This window comes from Lotus japonicus, chromosome 3 (genome assembly GCF_012489685.1).
Source record: "Lotus japonicus ecotype B-129 chromosome 3, LjGifu_v1.2".
NCBI classification, from domain to species: Eukaryota; Viridiplantae; Streptophyta; class Magnoliopsida; order Fabales; family Fabaceae; genus Lotus; species Lotus japonicus.
Window position 1 is genome coordinate 10,100,381 of NC_080043.1, and position 25,905 is coordinate 10,126,285.

At 37.4% G+C, this 25,905-nt stretch overlaps 4 protein-coding genes and 1 pseudogene across 4 annotated transcripts; 4 read left to right on the plus strand and 1 right to left on the minus strand.

Moving 5' to 3' along the window:
• Positions 1-134: 134 nt before the first annotated feature.
• LOC130746957 (metallothionein-like protein 4B) lies at positions 135-1,086 on the plus strand. The gene is made up of 2 exons (XM_057599761.1): positions 135-371; positions 757-1,086. Exons 1-2 carry the CDS (start codon positions 292-294, stop codon positions 911-913), a joined length of 237 nt encoding a protein of 78 aa, XP_057455744.1. The 5' UTR covers positions 135-291; the 3' UTR covers positions 914-1,086.
• A 1,709-nt stretch (positions 1,087-2,795) lies between these two features.
• On the plus strand, positions 2,796-5,446 carry LOC130746956 (40S ribosomal protein S8). Its single transcript, XM_057599760.1, has 5 exons — positions 2,796-2,933; positions 3,047-3,119; positions 4,305-4,635; positions 4,905-5,074; positions 5,166-5,446. Exons 1-5 carry the CDS (start codon positions 2,930-2,932, stop codon positions 5,239-5,241), a joined length of 654 nt encoding a protein of 217 aa, XP_057455743.1. The 5' UTR covers positions 2,796-2,929; the 3' UTR covers positions 5,242-5,446.
• A 1,990-nt stretch (positions 5,447-7,436) lies between these two features.
• LOC130746954 (uncharacterized) lies at positions 7,437-10,472 on the plus strand (annotated as a pseudogene).
• A 525-nt stretch (positions 10,473-10,997) lies between these two features.
• Positions 10,998-11,906, plus strand: LOC130743575 (2-hydroxyisoflavanone dehydratase-like). The gene is made up of 3 exons (XM_057595820.1): positions 10,998-11,067; positions 11,458-11,526; positions 11,596-11,906. The coding sequence occupies exons 1-3, from the start codon at positions 10,998-11,000 to the stop codon at positions 11,904-11,906; spliced, it is 450 nt and encodes a 149-aa protein (XP_057451803.1).
• A 6,285-nt stretch (positions 11,907-18,191) lies between these two features.
• LOC130743348 (probable xyloglucan glycosyltransferase 6) lies at positions 18,192-25,689 on the minus strand. The gene is made up of 6 exons (XM_057595556.1): positions 24,619-25,689; positions 23,379-23,687; positions 22,316-22,606; positions 22,124-22,237; positions 19,434-20,402; positions 18,192-18,333 (listed from the first exon to the last, which is right to left on the minus strand). Exons 1-5 carry the CDS (start codon positions 25,342-25,344, stop codon positions 19,767-19,769), a joined length of 2,076 nt encoding a protein of 691 aa, XP_057451539.1. The 5' UTR covers positions 25,345-25,689; the 3' UTR covers positions 18,192-18,333; positions 19,434-19,766.
• Between the last annotated feature and the right edge of the window lie 216 nt (positions 25,690-25,905).

A 25,905-nucleotide genomic window follows, 5' to 3' on the forward strand; every position in this document is an offset into this window, starting at 1 on the left:
CATCGAAATGCACGGTGAACCAATTTTTAACATGCATAACGGTAACGCTGAAAAATCCTTCTTTTAAAAAGTCATTGATTAGATTAACTAATCGATCTAGATCCAAAATTCAAACTACGTGGTGTCAAGTGAGGAATTGCATGAGGAGCAGTTGGCACGTATAAGGCGAAGCTGACACTTGGCCCTTATGACTCTCCACTGATGCCGAATATAAATACGCCTAATGTTTACGTCTATATAAGCATATGCAACTGAGAATTCAAGATTAGAAATTAAGAGAGAATAATCATTATGGCAGATATGGGAGGTAGGAAGTCTTGCAATGACAGTTGTGGATGCGCAATGCCCTGCCCTGGTGGTTCTACTTGCAGGTTAATTTCTTTTGTTACCTTATGGTCTAAATCATTGTCATTTTCATGTATGCACATAAAAACCATCCAAGTTTTTATGCTTTTCATGATTGGAAGAGGCCAAGATGCATAGAATTATATAATAGGATCACGATGCCGAAAAGACAAGATTGGATATATATTTTTCTCCAATAATTTGGATTTGATACTGAAATCAATGATGATTGCAGTAATCGTTATTTTGATCATTTATGATAATTACTATCATCACGTTAGAATTCAACTATGAGCATGCATGTTCATTACAATTTTTTGGTAGATGATGTTCATTACAAAGTTAGGAATAACTATTCAACACAAAAAGAACTTTTTTAATGATAACTTACAAGCTTGAATATATTCTCAGGTGCACTGGTAGTGAGACCTCCAGTGGAGGTGACCACTCAACATGCTCCTGTGGTGAGCACTGCGGGTGCAACCCATGCGCATGTCCCAAGACAGTTGCTGCTGGAACCGGTTGCAAGTGTGCCTCCGGTTGCAGATGTACTTCATGCCATGCTTAGTTAAACATGAATATGATCACCACCACCACCACCACATAAGAGAGACACTATATGATATATTTCCTTCCAATCGTTAGTTTAAGTTTAGTCATGCAGTTTCCGGATGTTATTTATGGCAATTTTGCTTCGTTTGTAATATGACAAGCGTTAATGAATAACAGCATATGTGCATTTCGTTCAGAATTCAGATAAATGACTTTTTGTTATTATTTCTTCGATTTAATTGCACTTTTGATCCCACTTAACTTGAATGTGCAATCAAGTCCCTAAACTTTAGAAATTGAATGTTTGATCCCAAACTTTACAATATGTCAACAGTTTTTATTTTCCCTCAATAGTCTATTATCTGTTAAAATATTAATGATTTATGGAATAAGAAAAAGAAAAATTTATTGTGAGATTGGATAACAGCGCTGAAAAACATGGCGTCTTGTCTCGCGGTTGTGTGTCTTATACGATTCGTACGATTTGTCCGTTCAGATTTAAGATCAACGAGTTTTGAATAATATATTAAAATTTCAGCTCGATCCAACGGCTGCAATAATGGCCTTAAATTGCCAATCAAATAATTATTTCACACATAAGGAGAAGATTAAGGGAATTTGTCTCCTTGATTCCATTAATGTGAGGACCTAGATTTGAATGTTTCAATTTCCAAGGACATTTTTTTCCCTCTCTTTTTTTTTTCATTTTGTTTTCTTGCTTTGTTTTCTTCCTTGATCAAGGTTGTAAAGCCTTAATTTCTCGAGGGTCACTTTAGTAATCTTTTCTGAAAACCTGAGTAAATTTTTGTCGAAACTTAAACCTTTTCAAAGCATAATAAATAGCAACATAAGAAGAAATAACTGAATACTCATTTTATTAATTTCAAAAAGTTGAGTACATTCATTTTATTAAACATAAAGGAAACTAATGCCTTAGCCTTTTCCGATTCGATCAACACACGATGACTTCAAGAAGGCGTCAGACCCTAGAAAAAGAAAAGAGGCTCGACCTCACCAACCCCAAAGTACAGACTCCACGCTCTCCCACCCGACTCAAGGTCCTCTAGCCTCTAACGCTACGCCAATAGCATCCTGGACTAGGGTCTTCATCATCCTTTCTTGCAGTCCCACCGCTTGTCGAACATGCTAAGAACCACGTATGCGTAGTCCTCAACATGAGCAGCCAGTAATAGGGGCTGCAGCTGTGGTCTCAGCGGTCACTAGCTCTAGCAAAGCTGGCGAGTAAAACGGTGAGTCCGAGCCTGGAGTATATACCCTGGCGACCTTAGGGTATACTCTACTGACAGGGGAGAATACTTTAGAATGTCGGAGGAATCCACCTCCATCGAAGGAGACATCGCATCGTCCTCTGTAGATGTATTTTTTGGGAGAGGCCTACCACATAACGTGGTCTTAAAGTCTCGAATGATTAGTCTTATGGTTACCGGTTATAGAATACCTCAGGAGAAAAATCCTCAGATACGTGGTAATTTTTTCTGACTAATTAGTAATACCATGATTTTAATAAATATGCACTATCAGTGTAAAATAATTTGGATATGCATCGTTAGTGTAAAACAGTTTTATATTGACAACCAATCATGATATGTTACATAGGAGCAGCAATTACTTTTTTTTTAAATTCCATTTAAAACAAAAATGTATTTCATGATTTGGCGGAACTTAATTGGATCAGTGTGTAATCAAATTTTATATTATATTACAGTTTCTTCCATATTTTTGTTTTTGTTAATATATATTTAATTCAATAATTTTCCTTTGAAATTTTTTTATTGCAAGAAGGCAGAAGTTGGGCCTGGTTCTGGATCATTTCATAGTGGACCATTTCATGACAGGCCGGGTACGTGGTAATGGAGCAGCAACTAGCAAGCAATCAACTAGGGTTTCCTTCGCGAAATATATAAGATGAAAAACAACACCACGATAGGGTTTTAACAACACACAGCGAGAGAGCGAGAGCGAGAGCGAGTGCGAGTGAGAGAGTGTTGCTGCTGCTTCACCATCCATCAACATGGGTACGTACATGCTTCTTCTCCTTCGATCTGTATCTCGATCCTCATACACCAACTGTTTGTGTTTGCAATTTTGTCTAATGGAGGTTCTTCTTCTTCTTCTTCTTCTGTATCAGGGATTTCTAGGGATTCCATGCACAAGAGGCGTGCCACTGGTGGAAAGCAGAAGACCTGGAGGAAGAAGCGAAAGTTAGCTCTTAGATCTTTTTTTATTTGTTTATTAATTTCAATTTGATTTTGATTTGTGCCATTATTTATTTTTGCTGATTCGAGTTGCTTCTTCAATTTCTGAATCTGAAACTGGATTAGAATAATGGGATTTTGCGTCATTTTGATTGCTACAATGGTTGGTAGTGCATTTACAAATTCGTGTTGAACCTTGATGCTAATTTGTTGAGCTTTTTTATGTCACTGCTTGATTTTAGTTCTTTTTCTTTATTTTGGATGATAAATGATTGAGCATGCTACTCTTGCTTACTGCTACTTGAAGGATAGGGCCTATCTGTTCATATGTAATTATAAATTTTTATCATATGTAAGGGGCATGGTGGTGGGATTATAGTGTAGATGTACATGATCCACTTGATTATGGTGAGCTTCTTGAATTCGCAGAATTGTCTCTGGATGAGTTACACATAGATGCTATGTTTTTTTTATGATGAGAATGGGAGACATGAAAATAATACAATTAATAGTAGATAGTTAATTGTAGGAAATTGATAAGAGCTAAGAACTAATTTTAAATAGCATTAGTTATGCTTTTGATGATATTTTGTTAGGTTCGGAAAAAATATGATATGTTTGTAACATGTTTGTGCAGTAAATAATATATTTTGAAATGGACTAGGGAAAGATACTTGTTTTTCTTAATTTTATGGTTGCAATTATATATTTATAAATTGTAATCCTCATCTAAATTGTCATGTATTATTTAGAAATATGAACGTCTCTTTCCAAATATTATGCATTATGTAATATATACATATATGGATTTATACATTTGTAATTTACATGTCTATTGCAGATTGTATTGCACCTTGACCTTTTTATAATGCAGTGTTTTTTTGTTAATAAAAATAATAGTATGACAGAAAAAGTAGATACGGCAATCAGGGCCATGAAATGTAGCTAAACAGAGTGCATTATTAACAATTATGGCAAAGATCTCTGATGCCATTTTGCAAATTTATACCAAGTTGAATAATCTGTTGGTGCTTATTAATAGTTATCTGTTTCATGTTTAATGTGCCTAAGCTTTGTCTGTCTGTTTTGAACTGCGATCTTAATTTTAATTCATTTATTTCAATGTATAGGGTTTGATGTGTGCTCTAATAATCCTATTTTGAACTAATATTTTTTGGTTGCCTCATATAGGTATGAGCTTGGTCGCCAGCCAGCTAACACTAAGCTATCTAGCAACAAGACTGTCAGGAGGATTCGTGTTAGGGGTGGTAATGTCAAGTGGAGGGCTCTGAGATTGGATACTGGAAACTTCTCATGGGGAAGCGAGACTGTTACTCGGAAAACCCGTCTTCTAGATGTGGTTTACAATGCCTCAAACAATGAGCTTGTCCGAACTCAGACCCTTGTCAAAGGTGCTATTGTTCAGGTTGATGCTGCTCCATTCAAGCAGTGGTACCTCCAGCACTATGGTGTTGAAATTGGCAGGAAAAAGAAAACAGCTGCCAAGAAGGACTCTACTGAGGTTATGGCTATGAAAATCTATTTATTCATTATTTACTTTTATGATGTGTTCTACTTTATGTCTTGCCTTGTTTTTCTTAATATTGGTTCTAGTTAGTAGCCTGAACACAATATTTTCAATTATATCTAACATAATTAATTTAGTATTTTCCAGGTTGTGTATATTTGATTGGATTTATTTATAATATATATGTATTTAATTTTAACTTTATACTTTAATTTATTGAAGCTGATGGTCATTCCTTTTGCGCTGCTTTGTATAACTTGTAGGAAGGTGAGGCTGTTGCAGAAGACACCAAAAAGAGCAACCATGTGCAGCGAAAGCTGGAGAATCGCCAGAAAGATCGTACCCTTGATTCTCACATTGAAGAGCAGTTTGGCGGTGGACGATTGCTGGCCTGCATATCTTCTCGACCTGGTCAATGTGGCAGGGCTGATGGGTAATGCTTACATTGTGATTATGTTTTGGAACTACTTGTATTGATCTATATATAGTTGTTCTTAAATGTTTTCATTTCGTGAACTATGCAGCTACATTCTAGAGGGTAAAGAGCTTGAATTTTACATGAAGAAACTCCAGAAGAAGAAGGGAAAGGGTGCTGCTTGATTGTAGTATTTCCCAAATTTTTCTTTATGGTTTTAGTTTTCATTGGAGGCTAGTACCATTCAAGGGTATGTTTTGTGCTTCAGTTGATATTTTTGATCGACAACCTTCAGATGATGCCATAGGACATCATTTAGAACTTTTACACCAGTTTTTTGCTAAGGGTCATCTTGATTGTTTTTAAATTAATGATTTACAATTTTATCCATGATTATGCTTTGCAATCAATATTACCTGGATAAATATAACTTCTCTGAAATGCTGTTGCAGATTAAGAATAATCGGGTAAATTGTGCATGTGGATTCCAAATAAAGCTTATCTAATTTTAGTTACTTATGAAATGCGTGTAGCGTTACTACTGTAGAGAATATTGACCAATTTAACTTTAAGTATGTTATTCTTGACTGGTGAAAATAAATCTTATTCTTGATTGGTAAACGAACTTTCACTTGAGACTATTAAAAGGATTGGGTTATTGAGTTTTGACCCCTTTACTGCTCACTGATTTCATGTGGGTAGATTTTAGATGTGAAAGAAGGGCAAAACTAAATGTACCTCCCAATGTCATGTGATACTTTCGGTTGCAGGGTTGTGGTTATAGAAGGGCAAAACTAAGTGAACCTCCCAATTCTACATTTTTACCATTTCGGCCTTGACTTCTTAAAATACAATCATTTTTTTAAAGACTTAGAATCGATAACTTGTGTTTTCAGGTTTCGTCATATAATTTACAAAAGCTTCATTTGAATTTAGTTCGTATAAGTAAAGTTGTCAGACTCGTGAGTCTAAGCAGACTCGTTTTGAATTTAGTTCGTATAAGCAAAGTTATCAGACTCACGCAGACTTGTTTTGGGTAGGTAGACTCGACTCGTAGACTCGACGAGACTCGAGTCTACCAGAAATGAAAATTTACTAAGTATAATCCTGTCACATGAAGAATAAATACAAACATATAATCTAATTATAAGAGCATCCAAGATTTTTTAACGCAAAGGAGGAAGAGGAACGCGATAGAGGTTGAAAATAGGTTTAGTTTTAGGGATTTTTAATAAATTTGGGATTTTTTAACTTAAAAAAAAAAACCTTGACTCGGTGACCGAGTCAGACCGAGTCAGGCCAGAAAACGAGTCTGGCAGCGAGTCGACTCGTTTTTCCTATGTAGACTCGCGAGTCTACCAAGTCAGCGAGTTAACTCGCGAGTCTAACAACCTTGCGTATAAGTCAATGTTAATTTAGGTATGTAAAGTTATAGTACTTGAACAATATTATAAATTTTTTCTAGAAACAAGAAGATTCTATGGATAATAGTGGTGTTTCAGAAACTTAACAAAAATATTAGGGTAGTTGTTATTCCCACCCTCTTGACATCTAGTTCCACCTCCGTTAAATATGTTAAATTTGAAAACACCCTTAAAAATTTTCCGCTTGCACTTTAAAGTTTGAAATTTGCAATTTTTTGTACTTTAAAGTGCGTTAAAATGCGAAAATTGCAAATTTTAACTTTTCATTCTCAAAAACTGAATTTTTTTCCGTCTCGAATCAAGATGAAGTGAACTAAAGTTAAAGAGAAAAACAATGTAATTGCATGTTTGTCGCTTCGCCAAAAGAGCTGTGTCCCGGACCCAAATTCCTTCATCTGCTATTTTGTCTTTTCGCCATTTTAAGGGGGTGGAATTAGATGAGAGGGGATGAGAATAACAATTACCAAATATTAAATCACCATAATAAGCCACCTCGAGACAACCTTCAAGTTGAACCAATAATCGTTGGATATTTTGCTTCATCACATAGGCTTAGGAACAAACCTTAAGTTGTAGGTTGTGATAGGTTGGTGAGGTCACAACACATCGTTTATTGGGAATCTTGTCAACATAGGGATCGAAATGGGTTAGGCCACGCTTCACACGGGCCAAGAATGACTTGCATTATACTTTTGCGGTCCAAACCTAGCTTATCATAGGCCAATTTTGAAGGTTTTTTTGGACGATCTAACATGGTGAGCCTATTTTAAATAAGCAGAGTTAGGTAGAAAAATAACAAATTATAGTACTGGTTTTTTTAAAGCATGTTCCATTCAAACAAGACATTATTTTGTTTGACTAGAGAAAAAAAACAGGCAACACCTCTTCCTTAGTGAAATTTTTTTTTAATAAATAATTTAGATAAAATAGTTTTAAAATTTAAAATTGCCGCTAAACATATTTAATATTATATGTGTATTATTGAAAAATATTTAAAACCAAAAAACTCCCAATTTCAGCTTCAAAACCCCAAATTCAGAATAGAAGAATTTCACCCAAATCTCCTTCCCATAGTTGCTGCCCCATACATCTCCGACCACCGCTCCGCCCATTCCCGGCCACCGGCGACCACTCCGTTCTCCGGCCACCGCGTCTCTGCTCCATCCAAGCTCTTAGGTAATTTTTTTCGTTTTTCCAGTCTGTTTCTGCGTCCTCTCACCTCTGTTTCTCAGTTTCTCAGTTTCCCTCTCTCTAATCTCCCAAAGGCTTGTTTCTTCTCCTCTGTTTTCTTTCCCCTTTTTAGTGCTGTGCTGGTGGGTGTTCCTCTGTTTGGGATTGGATGATTAGTTATTTAGATTAAATTCTACTCTTTAGACTTTATTTTTCATGTCAATTAAAACCTGAAGTCTTGAATTTGTCATCATGTTTTGGTAATTGGTATGTAATATGCTCAATGACAGTATGAGACTTAATATCTATTGATTGAACCTGTTGTTATGATATTTGCTATTGTATCTATGATGTTGAGCCTATATTTGATGATATAACTTGTTATTACTTAGCAGAATTTTTATTTGTTGTATTGTATAATTGCATTATGCAGGTTTTTAATGTGTGTATGTATAATTGTAAATTGTGGGCTTCCAATTGTGCTAGGTGTTATTGCAAAAAAAAAAGGTGAAATGACAGAGGTTAGTGATAGTCAAGGGAAGGAGTTGGAGAAGAAGAAACTGCACAAGAAAAGTAAAAGGCCAAGAGAATGTGAAAGCAATGGAGGTGATGATTTAGTTGTCGGTGAAGACAGGCAAGGCAAGAAGATGAAGTTGAGCAAGAAAGTTGGTAGAACTGAAGATGAAGATGATGACCAAAGTAAGAAGATGGAGAAGAAGAAAAGGAAGAAGGAGAAGAAACTGAGTGAAGAAAGCAAACAAGATGAGTTTAAAAGCAATGAGGGTGAAGATGACGACCGAGGCAAGGAGATGAAAAAGAATAAGAAGGAGAAACTAATTGAAGAAAGCGAAAGTAAGGAAGAGTATGACAAGTTGAGAAGCAATGAAGGTGCAGATGGTGACCAAGGCAAGAAGATGAAGAAAAAGAAGCTGAGTGACAAGAGCAAAAGTAAGAACAGCGAGTTTAAAAGCAATGAAGGCGAAGATGATGAACGAGGCAAGGAGATGAAAAAGAATAAGAAGAAAAAATCAACTGAAGAAAGCAAAAGTAAGGATGAGCATAACAAGTTGAGAAGCAATGAAGGTGAAGATGGTGACCAAGGCAAGAAGATGAAGAAAAAGAAGCTGAGTGACAAGAGCAAAAGTAAGAACAGTGAGTTTAATAGCAATGAAGGTGATCCCTCTTCGGCTAGTGTTAAGGAAGGAGATGCTAAAGCTTGTGGCGATGTCACTGGAGTTGATGATCAAAGCAAGAAAAAGAAGACAAAAAAGAAAGCCAAGGCAGGTACTGATGAATCTAGTATTCCTGCAGCACTAGGCGAAACATCCAAACCCAAACGAGTAACTTTTTCTGATCAAGTGGAGGTTTGTGGTGATGATGGTTTAGTGCGTGGGAAAAGGTTTACACCAGAAGAAGATGAGAAGATCAAAGAGGCTGTTTGTGACTATATAAAGTCTCATGGTTTGGGAGATGAAGGTCTAAATATGATTCTCTATTGCATATCACATCCTGAAGTTAGAGGTTGTTGGAAGGAAATTGGAGCAGCCTTGCCTCATAGGCCTCATCAGAGTGTTTATTATCGTGCTCATATTATTTTTGAAAGGGATGAGGGGCGTAAGTGGACACCTGAAGAGCTTGATTTTTTACTCAAGGCCCAGGATCAACATGGAAGTGATTGGAAATTAATTGCTGAAGCTTTAAATAAACATCGTCTTCATGTGAAAGATACATGGCGGAGAATAAGACGAACCAATGCAAACAAAGGACGTTGGTCCCAAGATGAGCATCAAAGGCTATTTGATTTAGTAAACAAAGATCTATGCGCAAGAGCTGCAGAGGATTGTAGAAAAACAAAACATGGTATGTTGCGAGATAATGTTAGTTGGGAGGCAATCAGTGACGAGTTTGGCACTAGAGCTATTGCACTGTGCTGCATGAAGTGGTATCAGCAATTAACTTCACCAATGGTTGCTGATGGTATCTGGAGTGATAGTGATGACTACCGCCTGCTGAATGCTTTATATGCTTTGGATGCTTGCTCCATGGAGAGGTAGACTGGGACAATCTGCTTGAGCACAGGTCTGGTGATGTATGTAGAAAACGATGGCACCAAATGGTCCGAAATGTTAGAGAACATGCGGGGAAGTCTTTTGCTGAGCAGGTGGAAATTCTTTCGAAGAGATATCGCCCTGACTTAGTGGAAGCAAGAGAGGCATTTGACAGCAAACCTGTAGTTGGTTGAGGTTATTATTAGAAATTTGGAGGCCTATACTCAACCACAAAAGCTAGCTCAAGAGTTAAGGTTTGCACTATCCTTATAAAGGCTATCTATGCTCTATCTCTAGCCAATGTGGGACTTCTAACACACCCCCTCACGTCCAGGACTGAACAACCTGGAACGTGGGATCAACAACAACGGGTGGCCCAATAATGGGAGGTCTCCACAACAAACAACAAATGGATCTAGGATAGGCTCTGATACCATATTAGAAATTTGGATGCCAATACTCAACCACAAAAGCTAGCTCAAGAGTTAAGGTTTGCACTATCCTTATAAAGGCTATCTATGCTCTATCTCTAGCCAATGTGGGACTTCTAACAGTTATGATCCTGTAAGGTAATTTTCCTAGGGTCAAATAATTTTGTAAAACTGGAATGTATTATTGAAGGCTATGATGTTTTTTTGGGATTATCCAAACTTTTTATTCAAATTAGTAACTGGAGTTTGATTGGATGATGGAGGTTTATGTTATAAAATATTAATCTTGTTTAATGTCATCTATTTTCATTTTCTCTTCTATAATAAAAGCAGGTTTCTGGTATGTTGCTCTTTATTACTCCCTCCATTCCTTTTTATAAGACCTAGTCTTACATTTTTCATGTTCCTTAATAAGCTCAATTTTTTGTATTAGGTCTTATAAAAAGGAACGGAGGGAGTACTTTCAATCGCCGTTTGTGTTACTGCTTTTTTGTCAAATTACTATTTTGGTCAAATTAATCGTTTTTTCCCACTTCTGCTTGATTACACAAACTGGACTCTTGTTTAATTTCTAATTACATTTCTCTTGATGATCCACAAACAGAGCTCTCAACCAAAGACATCACCATCTCTCACCACCCCACAATCTCAGGTTGCCTTTTCCTTCCAAAAAAACTCAACCAAGATCATCATGCAGCTGAGAAAGTACCAATCTTGGTCTACTTTCATGGTGGTGCTTTCATCTTGGAATCTGCTTTCTCCAAGTCATATCATGATCATTTCAAAACCTTTGTTCCACAAGCAAACGTTTTGGTCGCCTGTGTGTAGTACAGGCTTGCTCCTGAGCACCCTCTCCCTGCTTGCTACCATGACTGCTGGGCTGCCCTCCAATGGGTATCCTCCCATTCCACCAAAACCCTTACCAACACAGACCCATGGTTGATTGACCATGATGATTTCAACAGAATTTTCATAGGTAAGTAATTAGATTGGTCCCTTAAATATACAATCTAAGATTAAATGTGTTTGAGTGCATGGCCTAATTAAGTGCTTATGTTATTTTATTAGTTATCACATAAACATTTATTTATAAGTTTATTTGAGAAGATCATTGAAATAAACTCAAAAAAACTTATATATAGATATAAACGTTTATTCATAAGTTAATCAAAGAAATATATCAAAATAAGCTGAAAGAAGCTTATAGTTAACTCATGCTATTGTTATGAGTTTAATCAGTTCAAATAAGCTCTTTCAGATACATTTTAATATGAGTGATACCACATGTTTCAAGAACTAATGTCATTATTTACTTAAAATTTCCACAGGTGGTGATAGTGCTGGTGGTAACATTGTGCATAACATCGCCATGCATGCAGGGATTGAGGTTTTACCAGGTGATATTAAACTCTCAGGAGCATTCATAGTTCATCCCTTCTTCAACAGTTCATAACCAATTGGATCAGAGCCCATTATAGAGCCTGAACAGAACATTGACCACAAGATTTGGAGTCTGGTGTATCCATCCGCACCAGGTGGTGTTGATAATCCCATGCTCAACCCTGTGGGTCCTGGTGCACCTAGTTTGGCTACACTTGGATGCTCTAGAATCATTGTGTGTGTTCCTAGCAAGGATAGATTAAAGGACAGAGCTGTTAGGTATTATGAAGCTATGAATAAAAGTGGATGGCAAGGGAAACTGGAGTTGTTTGAAGAGGAAGATGAGGATCATATTTATCATTTGTTCAAGCCAGAATCTGAGAGTGCAAAAAGTTAATCAAGCGTTTGGCTTCTTTTCTACATGAGGAGTAGAAAAGAACTATCTTTGCTTGATTTGTTTTGTTCATGATAATAAACGTAATCTCTTTGGGGATGTGAAATAATAAATAATAAGAATAATGAGTATGCCTTGAGGTTTCAAGCGCGTTTGAAAGAGTTCATTTGAGTTTATCTCATAGCATAAACACTTACGCAAGTGTTTGAGAGAGTTTACATAAATAGCCTACGACTTATCTATTAGCCGCTTTGAGCTCATTTTCACAAGTGCTTATGCCTACATAACAGGTTGTGAATAAAAGTTTATGCCTACCACTTGTTTCAACTTATTACAATATACTTATCAAATTTATGAATAAGCATTATGCGATAGATATTCATTGTCAATTTTTTTTTACAAACAAATGTTAGTTGTCAGTAAATTAATACAAATTATCTTTCCTCAGGGTTCGAACCCAGACTCTTCACCTACAATTACTCTTAGTTCAACCATGTAAGCTACCAATTACTAAAAGGGAATTGTTATTCAGACCCCCCCACAGCTATTCAGACCGAAAGAATTTTTTGAAACCCGAAATTACCCCTTTCGAACGCACCTTTAGATTGCTTGACAGTCGCAGTTTGAACTTCATGTTCTGAGTGCGACATGAACGCACACTGAGAGAGCGTTGGTGACGCACTCTGAGAGTACGTTAAAACCACACCGGCCATTGACCATGAGTCAACAACCAGTAAAACTCATTAAATGAGTCATTAAGTGCGTCGTTACAACCTAGGTCACCGCAGCTCTATAAAAAGGGCTTCCCAATCCTTCATTTTCACACAAAATCTCTCTTCTTCCTCCCCTCCTCTTCTATGCTTTTCTTATGTCTTGTTTTAATGTTATTCTTTTGGTTTAGGGGGTTTTGAGTGGTTGGGGTTATGTGAATGTTATCCCCAACATTAGCAACTTTGAGTACTTTGAAAGTGAAATTTCAAATTTAGAGTGCCAAAGTTGCTAATGTAGGGGTGACCATCCTTGCTCATCCTTGCTTGTTCAAAGTACTCAAAGTTGCTAAATAGAATAGGTCCACACTCCAGTAGAAAATGCCCTCCGGCGTCTCCTTTTGTGATGGAAACATCAAGGCTCACCTAGGCTCAGGTGGCTGCACTAGATCCATCCGGAATGTCGAGGAGCATAAGACAATGAAGAGGACCTCAGAAGCCAAGAAAGAGACCTGAAGAAGAAGAAGAAGATTGCCTCTTCTTGGTTGTATCCCATATAGGGGTCATTGTACTTGTATATGTCAAGTACTAGGGTTAGGACTTAGGGTCTAGGGGTTATTGTACTTGTATGTTGGAAAATTTTGTAATGTATCATCAAACAATTATGAATAAATTTTTTATCTTGGATATGTTTCTGTTCATGTCTGTTTCATCATGTTTCTGTTTCAGACCTGTTTCTGGTTTCGAGTTTCAAATCGCACTCTCAGGGTGCGTCCTAGACGCTTCTACAAGGAGCGTATAAGACGCACCCTGGAGAAGCGTCTACAACGCGCCCTGAGAGTGCGATTAATTCAGAACTACTGTAATGTACAGGGACCCTGGCCTTAAAGTTACTGTTAGAACATACATTTTGTAACATAACGCACTCTCGTGGAGCGTCTTTGACGCATCTTGAGGGTACGACTTTGATGCACCATGAGTGTGCGATTATTATGTCGCACTTTGAGAGTGCGTAACGAGAACACCTACATGGTGCGATGTACACGCACCCTGAGAGTGCGTGAACAAGTGAACTCTGCAACAGAAACGTTTCAGGCAAAACAGAAACAGGCCCATAACACCATCACACAAAACAGAAACATAATAAAAAAAAACATAGCAGCTTAATGGTACAAAACACAACAATTGGAGACTAAATTAATCACATCACAACATAAAATAACATGTCAACGATAAATAATTTGTCTTTTTAACACAACCTATGTGAAAAGTAATTTGTGTTCAATACAGTCATCCATAAATTAATCCTAAAACACTAGACATAACTAGTCTTCGAGGTTGAGACCTCAGATGCTTTTCCTTTCTTCTTTCTGTCAGGGCCACCACCACCATGAGGTGCAACTCCATTGCCACTGCCACTGTCATCATCATCACCTCCATACTCCAAGTTCTACAGTATGATATCCCGCATACGCTGGTTTGCCTCGAGGATCCGCTGTGACGTCTCATTGGGGTCAATTGTGATATCACTCAACTCCCGTAATTGGTCGAGCATACCCTACAAGCAACAATGGAACAAAATCATAAATTGTAACATAAACAAAATCAAACTAGTCATTAAATTATTGATCATTACCACAAGAGTTACTGCCACAGGACCTCTTGTTTCAGGAGGGACCACAAAGCGGTGTGAGATTGACTTGTACCACTCAAAGTAGCGAGGCGTTGTCGTTGGAGTTTCAGTATGTTGACCAGCCACGCAATGAGTCATGTCTCAAACCTCTCATCAATATCCTCAATAGGGGGGATGTTTGCCGGTGGTAAATTCGGTTGATCCTGGAGCATATGGAACTGCCTCAACACACGCTCTGGCAGATATGGGCGGATGATGCCTGAATGCCGAATCCACCCACTGTAAAGACACTTCTGCTGAAAGGGCCAATCCTCTCTATGCCCGTCATATGGAGTCCATATAACACTGCTACCTGTAAGGTCATCTAGGATTAGCCTCTTCGCATGCAAGTCCACAGTCCCCCTCTTGGTGACCCATTTGGAAGCTCGCGGGTCTTTCTCACTGTATTTCCTGTTCAGGTTTCTATCAAACAATGACGCAGAGAAGTGCTCAAATATCCATGCCTGCAATGAAATATTTATACATAAAAATGTGATACTTTATACATTAAATTACGTTAATTATAATTTAACTAAAATAAGAGTTATAGAATCATACCTGAAACAGATTTAAGTATCCTCCAAGGCTAGTGGTGCAGACCTTGGTGGCGTCCTTCAGCTTCTCATAAAGGAAAGCCAATGCCATGGCGCCCCATGCATACTCCCCAACCTTTTCCAAGTCCATGAAAATCCCCAAATATGCAACATCCACCTTGTTGTTTGTCTTCCCACAGAAGATCATCATCCCCATCAAACGCAGCAAGAAGGCTCTAGCAGCTTTCTTGGTCTTCCCTTGCTTAGCCATGTCTTCAGCCACCTCCAACAACCATATATACCGAGCATAAGGTCCTAAGCACTTCCGGATCTCCTCTTCAGCAGCTGCTTGTGTAACACAAGCTGTTTATGCAATGCACTGGCTGCATCCTCACGACTCAGGACTAGGAGAGTGAAGAATTTTCCCTTCACAGGAATGTGTAGCAAAGAACTAACATCATCCAGTGTGATGGTCATCTCCCCAAATGGCATATGGAAAGAGGATGTCTCCGGCTGCCATCTCTACACAAACGCTGTTAGCATGGTCTTGTCAACAGAGGGAAGATTGCATATCAACAAAGGCAATAGACCAGAAGCCACAACCCTTCCCTTTACATAAGTCGAAAAGCATTTTCTCACATCGTTATGCTTCTCCTTATCCTTCTCAAGCATAGCATTCCCATGGTGGTAGGTTTTCAAGATACCTCTATCAAGCACTTCATCAGGTTTCTTGTAATGCTTCCACACCTTCAGTGATATATGTTGCTTGAAGTTCTTCAGCAAGGTATTGTCATAAGGCCCCCCAGGAAAGAATATGTCATCATCACCATCTTCCTCACCTTGATCCGCTTGTGTATCCCCTTCCTCCTCTTCCTCGTCGTCGTCCTCCTCTTCCTCCTCCTCCTCCTCCTCCTCCTCCTCCTCCTCCTCTTCTTCACCAGAACTCTCCTCCTCTCCTTCACCAGAACCCTGCTCTGCATCAACCATATCATCATCTTCAGGCTCCTGCTCCTGTACAGGTTCAGGTTCAGGCTCCTGTACTGCACTGGCAGCAGTCGTTGCACTACCTGCACGCCTTTTACGAGTTACCTCGTCACGCCTTTTACGTGCTTCTTCTTTCTTTCGTAGGGCGGCGGCTTCACGCTCCTTACGTACCGATGTCGTGGGGGGGGGGATTCTACTACCATGGCTAGAATGGTTGGCCGGGGGCAAATTCAAATTCTTTGTTCTTGGCATATATGAACCAACATTGGAAACATAAGACTCAAAATAGAACAAAAACATAAAGGCATTGAAGCTTTGACAGATAAGGGTCCAAGACGCACCCATCGCACCTTTAAGGTGCGTATCAAGCGCACCCTTAAGGTGCGTGTATTCTGAACACGCACCTTCAAGCTGCGACACAGACGAATCTACAAAGTGCGATAAAAACCATAACATAATGGGTCGGGTCGCGTAACGAACCTGTGTTTCGAATCTTGGATGGTTGGCAGCAGAAGGGGGTGATGGGGTGGCGGCGACTCCACTCGGTTGCGGTTGCGGTGTCGCTGGCGGTGGCAGGCGGAGGCAGTGGAGAGAATGCGTGAGAGACGGAGGGAGATTTTGAATGATGAAGATTTAAATGAGTGAAATGTGTTTGGGGGAGGGAAGGGTTTGAGAAGTTTGAAGAAGTGGGAGAAGTGGGAGGGGGGGGATTAGTGGGGAAAGTGGTAAGTTTTTTTTTAAACAGGAGCATTTTGGACAATTCACCAATTTTGAGGGGTCTGAATAACAATTCCCTTACTAAAATTGTTTTCTCGTGCGTCATTTAGACAACCCTGTTTTATAATTAGGGGAATATTGACTGTTGTTATTTAAAATGCTAAAGAGTCTACATCAATTGCAAATTTAACTTGGGGAAGTCTCACCAGAAGTTATTTGGAAACCGGAAATGTTAATTATTAGAAACACATTTTCTTGACGAAACGCAAGGAAGCAGCATTAACCGTCTGATTGTTTTTCACCATCCAATCATGAAGGACCATTAATTCCTTAGTTTTTTCTTCAAGGAAGAATAATGGCTATTCTTACAATTCTTCAAAATTCTATCATAACGTACAACACTACTGGAAAACGGATATACTAATACATGTTTGTTCAGTTTCTAAAGATGAAGCACTTCTCTTCAGAAGGTTATGTGTTCGATTCTTGTTACTGATGTAAGTGTTGTGATGGCGGGTCATCTGTAAATACCTCTCTGTAAGCGAGTAGTGGTCTCGATGACATGCCCTGACTAACATATGTTGACTCAGTTGGTAAAGATGAAGCACTTCCCTTCAAAAGGTTGTGTGTTCGATTTCCGTTACTCATGCGAGGGTTGTGTTGGCGGGTCATCTATACCTCTGTAAGCGACTAGTGGTCCCGGAGACATGACATGACTCATGGTTGTCACCGGAGCTGAACCCAACAACACTTTTATTTACCAAAAAAATAATAATAGTAAAGGACACGTGTTTTGCAATCTTGAAGGATGGGCTGTAAGTCTGGACTATATCTCCTATTTATCTTTGACCTTTCATTTTCTTTCTTCTCAACTTTTTTTTTTTGAAAATGGCCCAGCAAATAAATCAAAATGAAGTAGGCAAAGATGCTACTACATCAGAAGCTACCAAATGATCTGCATTGGGAGGAACCTCCTCGACCGACACAAATGTAGGAAATTTGAGGCGTTCCTCGCAAAAAAATATGCGACCATATTGCCAGAACATCTAACAAAAGAAAGATTAAAAAAATCAAAAGCTAAAACAAGAGAGCGACCATCTCGAACTACAAAATCTAAATAAGAAAAACCAAAATCATTCCGCCGCCACCACTCATAGAGCTGTAAGCAATCTGTCCCAAAGCACACCCGACGGAAGCCAAACCCAGTGCCCATTTCAAACTATAAGCCTCAGCCAAAAGAGGAGAAAGAACGTGATGAGGAAAAGATGCTGCAGCACCCATCACCAATATAGCAAATAAACTCATTTTCACACACTCCTCTCATTTCATAATACTTTCACTTCCTTAAATCTATATTATATTTTTTTTTTTGTCTTGACCAAGGTATCTCCACAGTTGACAGCCGTGAGACTAATCCCTCGCCCCACGGAGCAAAGCTATAAAATCGATATTAATACTTATTTTAGATTCTTTGCTGACAAAAAGTTGCTTACCATGCTTGATATCCTCTTCTAGTTTGATACGCTTGTAAAAGAAGCTCAAATTTGGTACGATTAACAAAAAGTGCACTGAAAAGTATTATTTTCTAATTTTGATACTTTCTAACCGTAACAGACACTCAGTTCTCATCAGATATGTATTGAACACAAAAATTAACTACGATGAAGACAACCGATAAAATCAATGGCAAACGATGAAAACATGCTTGCTGAGAGTTGTACTAGAAATGAAAAATCTCACTACAAATACAATTTGAGCAACCGACACAATGAAGCTATATGTGATTGTACAGCTTGTCAATAAGGAAAAAGAATAGGCTTAATTGCACTTTTGCTCCCTGATCTTTCACCTTTGTGCGATTTACCTCCCTCATCTTTAAAATGAGCGAATTCCCTCCCTCTTCTATTAATATGTGTGATTTAGGCCCTTCCGTTAGTTAGCCGTCCAATTGCTAACGGTAGTTGCTATTTTCACCCCCCTTTTACTAACCACACCCCCTTATCAGAAATAAAAATAAAAAAATAAAAAATAAATTAAATAAAATTAATAGAAAATAAAAAAAACTATAAATTAAAAAAAACTGAAAAAATATTTTTATAAAAATCAAAGAAAAAATAATAAAATAAATGAAATAAGTTAAATACAATTAATAGAAAATGAAAAAATATTTTTATAAAATCAAAGAAAAAACTGAATTTTTTTTTATAAAAATCAAAGAAAAAAATGTTTTTATAAAGTCAAAGAAAATAACATATTTTTTTTAATTGAAGATAGAAATTTAAAAATAAAATAAAAGAAGAATTTGTTTCTATTTGCACCACCTACACTAAATTAAAAATAATTATTCTTTTATTTTATTTTTAAATTTCTATCTTCAATTAAAAAAAATATTTTATTTTCTTTGAATTTATAAAAACATTTTTTCTTTGATTTTTATAAAAATATTTTTTTCAGCTTTTTTTTTTATTTTATAAAAATGTTTTTTCATTTTCTATTATTTGTATTTAACTTATTTCATTTATTTTATTATTTTTTCTTTGATTTTTATAAAAATATTTTTTTTCAGTTTTTTTTTTATTTTCTATTAATTGTATTTAATTTATTTAATTTATTTCATTTATTTTTTTATTTTTTACCTTAATTGCACTTTTGCCCCCTGATCTTTCACCTTTGTGCAATTTACCTCCTTTTTTATTTTTATTTTTATTTTTATTTCTGATATGGGGGTGTGGTTAGTAAAAGGGAGGGTGAAAATAGCAACCGCCGTTAGTAATTGGACGGCTAACTAACGGAAGGGCCTAAATCGCACATATTAATAGAAGAGGGAGGGAATTCGCTCATTTTAAAGATGAGGGAGGTAAATCGCACAAAGGTGAAAGATCAGGGAGCAAAAGTGCAATTAAGCCAAAAGAATAACAAATGTTAGAATCCAACAATTTCCACTTTTTTCAGTTCATGCAGGCAAACAACTATATATTGGTAGGCACTATGAAGCTCAGAAATGAACACACACCCACCATTTTTTCTTTGTTAACACCTTTTGCCATTCGGAACTGAAACAACAATGGGGGCAGAAGTCCTTACACCAAAAAGACAAACAGAACTTCAAGTTGGCCCCAAGAAGCAAACCACTGAACAGCTTAGGCTCAAATCAACGCGTTCAGGGATACGTTTAAGGTTCGGCCATTCTGACCTTTTTTTTAATCTTGAATCAATGAGAATTTGAGAGATTTTATACCAAATTAGGAGCTCAACTAACCTGCTCTCCTATCAAATCAAGACCAACAACCAGAAAGCTTACCCCTTGAAACAATAGGAAGTAGAAGTGAATTCCTTGGGCAGATAATAAGCTTCTAACTGAGGCAGTTAGCAATATAAATGCAAGAGCAAGTTCCTTCCTGTAGAGACGATTTCTCTTGGTCTTCACTATTTTCTTTGACAATTCAAGTTTACTTAGTTCTTCAATACCGGAGTCTGAGGATGATCTATGAAGACTAGTAGATCGCATTAGAGGATCAGATTCCTTCTCATAGGCAACCAAATCTGTCTCTGATGATCTTCCCAATTTTTTCGTGACCACCCACTCGTAAGAACTTCCGAAGCGAAATAATCCAGATATCATGGCATTAAATTTAGTTACTGACATAGTGTTCTCAAATAGAAGGTAAGGCACTATAAATGGAAATGACCGAGGGGCCGGAAGAACACTTAGGATAGACATGATTCCGGGAATGTAGCAAACAACCCAGGCTGGGAGCTCAGATTCTGGAAGGAACATAGTCAATGGAAGAATGATGCAGAAGAGGGTGAATGAATAAAATGGCAGGATAAGCTTTCTCAGGAGGAAGAACAGAAATATCAAATTGGCCTTCTTTCCCCAACTAACCTGGTACAAATGGCATTAACATCAGCATAACAGTAGATCCTTCAAAAAGTAATATTTTCATAAAATAGATGACATAACCTAGTTATAATTACATACAGTGCGAGACAGGGGTAAATAATTATTAAAGCGCATCAGTAGCATATATGAGGTTTTCTAAAATCAAAAGTTTTATACAAATTTAAGTAGTATTTTCTAATCTAGGACTGGGAACACAGACAATAGAGAGCTTTGAACATGATGGTATGGTCAGGACAGCATATTCCTAGTTACAACAGCAATAACAACAAAATCCGTACCCCCCACTAATGCAGATCGGCTATCTAGATCACACAACGTCATTGCACTCAGTAAAAAACCAAATTGTTTGGGATATTATTGACCTAGAGATCAAAATTTAAGTGAGGACAGCATATTATTGACATACTAATAAGGACCAAATTTTATTTATATTGTGAGGACGCCATTTTTATAAGAGTAAAATACACTCACCCCCCTCAAGGTTTGTGAGAATAACACTTAACTCCATTTTTATCCAAAATATACACTCCACCCCAATAATAATCTCATAATTACACTTAGCTCAATTCTTCTCTGAAATCTTCACTCCACCCCACCCCTTTAACATCATCCAAAAGATGCTAACGGAATATTCCTTTAACTCAAATTAATTAATTAAAATATAAATGATAAATAAATCACATTATCCTCTAACCAAATAATAATTGTACTATAATTTTGTAAATATTCTAAATATTTATAAAATATTTTGAATACCTCCAAATAAAAAATAATAATTAAACTTGATGTTTATTATGGTCAAAATATTTCTCTCTCTAATATAACTCAAATTTAAATATGGAGTATTTCAGTCAAAATATTTATCAAATGATGAGTTCTTAATACCTGTGTATAACCTTAAACAACATATATTTTAGAACTTAAAATGTCATGTGCTTAAGTGCTCATACAACCTAATAACTAAGGTAATCACATATCGTCATAACACAATTATATTTTGAAAGTTTAGTAAACTTATTGACAAATTTTTGTAGTAAACTTAGTGGTAAAGTTTTTGAGTTTTGATGGTTCTGACATTGAGTTAAGTTTTGCTAAATTTGTGATGGAAAATGTTGTTGCCTTGAAGAGGATGATTTCAAACTTAGCTGGAAGCTACGTAACTCAGATCTGGAAGAAGTAAAACAGAAGTTGTTCTCGTTTAAGAAATGTTCTAGTTCTATGAATTTGGAATTACACCAAGAAGGCCAGAACATGCTTTATTGTAAATCATTTGTGCTGCCCTCCAAATAACAAGGATTTGTTTACTTGAATGAGCAATGATTATCTCGTGCTACTTTTTTTTTTAAAAAACAAGTATATTTATTATTTAGTTAGAAGATAATGTAAAGTATTTATATTTAAATTAATTAATTTTGAGTTAAAAGAATATTCCGTTAGCATCTTTTGGATGGTGTTAAAGGGGGTGGGGTGGAGTGTAGAATTTAAAAAAGAATTGAGTTAAGTGTAATTGTGAGATTATTATTGGGGTGGAGTGCATATTTTGGATAAGAATGGAGCTAAGTGTTATTCTCACAAATCTTGAGGGGGGTGAGTGTATTTTACTCTTTTTATAATTATTATTAATAATAATAACAGAGTAATGGCTTCCTGGATTTAAAAGAATTCAACTGGTATAAAAATATAATATGCACAATAATCAATACCTTTGAACGAAGTATATCAACAAAACACAAACGGAACAACTGCATTGGACCAGAATGCCAGCGGTGTTGTTGTTTCTTATATGCTTCATATGTCTCTGGAAGTTCACAAAGGCACTGCAAGAAGCATAATAGACATATAAAACTCTGAAACATTTCTGATTAGGCCGCAAGATTTGAAATATAATAGTGCACCTTAACATCATTGAGAAATATGAACTTCCATCCACAGAGATGAGCACGAACAGCAATATCCATGTCCTCCACAGTTGTTCGCTCCAACCAGCCACCACTCTCCTCAAGGGCCTTTATTCTCCAGACACCAGCAGTTCCATTAAAACCAAAGAAGTTAATGAAGACACTATTCACCTGCTGTTCAACCTCAAAGTGGAAAGATAAATTAATGTTCTGCAATCTTGTAAGCAAGTTCTCATCCTTGTTTACAAATGCCCATCTTGTCTGGACTAATGCCACATCATCCTTTCCCTTCAATAAGAGAAAAACAAGTACAAAAAATTGGTTAGATCAATGCTCAGTACAGACCCAAAAAGAATATAGATTTAAAATGACCTAGTGACAAATAAGCATTTTTTAACATGTTTAGACTGTTGAAAATTTGGAACAGTACATATATAGTTCTAAGATATTTAAAATCTTTTTATAACTTGAAATGATTTGTGAACTGACATTCCAATACAAGTCATCAATTACTTTCACAACTCATATTGGACTTGTGAATAAATTTACAACAAGCAAAAACAGTTGCAGCATTAATGTGTATGATGCCATCTTGCAAGAGCTGTATTATTCATTCTAGTTTAGAATTGAAGATTGTAAAGATGGAGATAGTTGAGATTAGAGAAACTGAACATTTTATTGATACAACCTTTGATTAGTGGTGTGCAATTATATCAAGAAATATAAATACAATATATAATGGTGGATGGCATAGCATGTGTACAATTTATTACACATTTACACTTCCCTCTGAATGATTAACATGATTTAGAATAGCAATTAGATCACTACAGATAACATTGTACTTGATGCTTGAGATTCAAAAGTGCACCAAACTTGGAAACTAACTTTAAGGATGTGTTCAATCTAAAACATGAAGGGATCATTATAAGCACTGTATCTATAAGACTATAACACTATCAAGCACCTATGATTGTTCTCTTCGACACTCCAATATCAGCTGCTATATTTACTCAAGTCAACAATATTTTAATTTTTGAATCTATAGACATAAAATTACCTTGAAATAAGGTATTGTCTTCTTCAAGAAATCTGGTGTAGGTTGAAAATCAGCATCAAATATTGCCACAAACTCATAATCCTTAACATAATCACAGCCCATTGCGGATTTAAGATTCCCTGCCTTGTAGCCTGTACGTATAAGCCTATGTCTATAAATTATCCGAACACCCCTTTGTTGCCATTTATTCACTTCTGCCTTGATGAGCTGTTGGGTATCTACTTCATCAGAATCATCAAGAACCTGTACAAGCATTCTCTCCTTTGGCCAATCCATGATACAAACTGCTCCAATAGATTGCTGGTAAACCTATGGGAAAAACAAGAAAAAAAACAATGATAACACAGGAGAGTAATGTGATATGAATTAGGATATCAGATTCTTAATAGCTAATCGCTCACAAAGAAGAATGCCTTTGCTGAATTAATGTTTCAAGGAGGAGGAACAGTGCTTTTTGGAAGAGACAGATAGAAGCCTCAATTGAGTAGTGAATTTGATGAGAAGGAAGCACCTCCTCCTTTCAATCAAAATAATATTTATTTATTGATTCGTGAGAAGAGAGACCAGAAAATAAATGAGGAAAATAAGAGAAGAGACATGATATGAAAAATAGGGGAGATTACTCAAAGAAATAATAACGAAGTGAGCATCATATTGTAGGATGTGAGTCGGACAAACCCCCATTCTATCATAGCTCTAAGCTCTAAGATAAATTAAAAACCCTTGCATTTCGCTTTCCATCAGCTCGTTACAAAGCTCCAACCAATCAGCCACACTCTAGCCCAAGCTACACACCCTTGGAAGACACAATGCACCACCCATTCAAGCCACAACAATACTTGTGCACTCACCCACCTCATTTAGGTCCTTTTCACCTTAGAAATAAACCCATCACAAACATTTAAGTTTCATGAATATATCAGGGCAATGCTATTCACTGAAAACAGCAAATGTGATGTAATCAACTACAACACAAATAAAAAAAACCAGCACCAGACATTTTCCCATAAGACATCAAAATGGGCATCAAAAGTGTACATTTCATGAATGTGACAAGTAAAACCACCCCTTCCACTTTCCCATAAGACATCAAAATTTGTATGTCCCCAATAAAATGTCAATGGAACAACAGAACAGAATAGATCACAGACAAAAAAACAAAACAAACAACACAAGCATCAGAATTTGACTTAAGAACAAAATGGGTTTGAAAAGGACTAAGAAACCTACATCTTCTTACCTCCCTTTCATTGCACATGGGAATCTGAACCAACACCATAGGGTAATCCTCCACACTCTCAACATCACCCTCATAGTCCACTTCAGCAACAGGCCTAATTCTCCTAAACTTGATCCAGAAGCACCCCAAGATCAAAACCACCCTATCCACAGACTGCACAATGAACAACGCAATGCACATATTCGCCAAACTCTGCAACGGCGGCGCCAAGTAACTCGCCCGAATCTCCAACCACCGCGCATAAACCACCCCCACCATTCCCAACACCTCCGCAGACCCCACCGACGGCGGCCGAAAATGCCACCCTTTGAAGTACGCCACCAGCTCAAACCCTAACAAACCAATCACCACAATCAGAAACACCCTGATCGCACGGTAGAGCCGCGACGTCCCTGAATCCGCCAGCGAATGCGACGAGATCCGGCGGTTCGCGGCGCGGAGGAAGAAGAGGAAACCGTTGGAAATCGATGAGAGATTCGACGCAATTTGCTGGAACCTCAACAAGCAAACCCACCTCAACTGCCGCGCGCTGCGTGCACGATCTTTCTCCACCGACGGATCTGACCGACCACCACCAGCAGCTCCGCCGCCGATGTCTCCGACATCGACGGCGGTGAAAGGGGAGGAGGAGGCTTGGTCCGCCTTAACTTCCAAGAGGTCGAGATTCTCCTTGTCTCTCTGCTTGTTCCACCATTCCTGAAACTCATAGTTGGGAGCACGAGACATAGAAAGAAAGAATCAAAGAAGAGAAGAAAACAAAAATGGATTTGATTCGATTTGTGTGATTGATCCAAATGAAAGAGGTTAGAGGAGTTATGCTATTTTTGGAAAGGAGGTTCCATGTTTTTAGCAGGTTGTGTCGTGTTTGTTTGTCGTGTTTTTCAGGGGCTGACTGAGCAACCACGTTATGGGGCGGAGTGCGGTGGCGCGTGCGGTGATTTGACGGCGCAAGTGGAGGATGGGGGGATTTGATTGTTGATTTGGATGGAGCAGACAATGAGAGGGAAATTCATGTGAGTTCAATTAAGGTGGGCATGTTAGTGTGGTCGTTCAGTTTGTTATCCATGTTCGAGTATCCACTACTAGTTTAGCAATAGTAATAGTAAGGGAAAATTTACTATCGACCACTTTTTGGTGGTGTAAAGTTGCACCACCCCCTTTTGACCGACAATAGCAGGTTTTAAAAAAAAATCAAAAAACATATTTTTCATAATCTTTAATTAATTATCTAAACCTGGTTTATTAAAAACTAGTACTTTTTATCCGTGCGATGCACGGGGATATTCA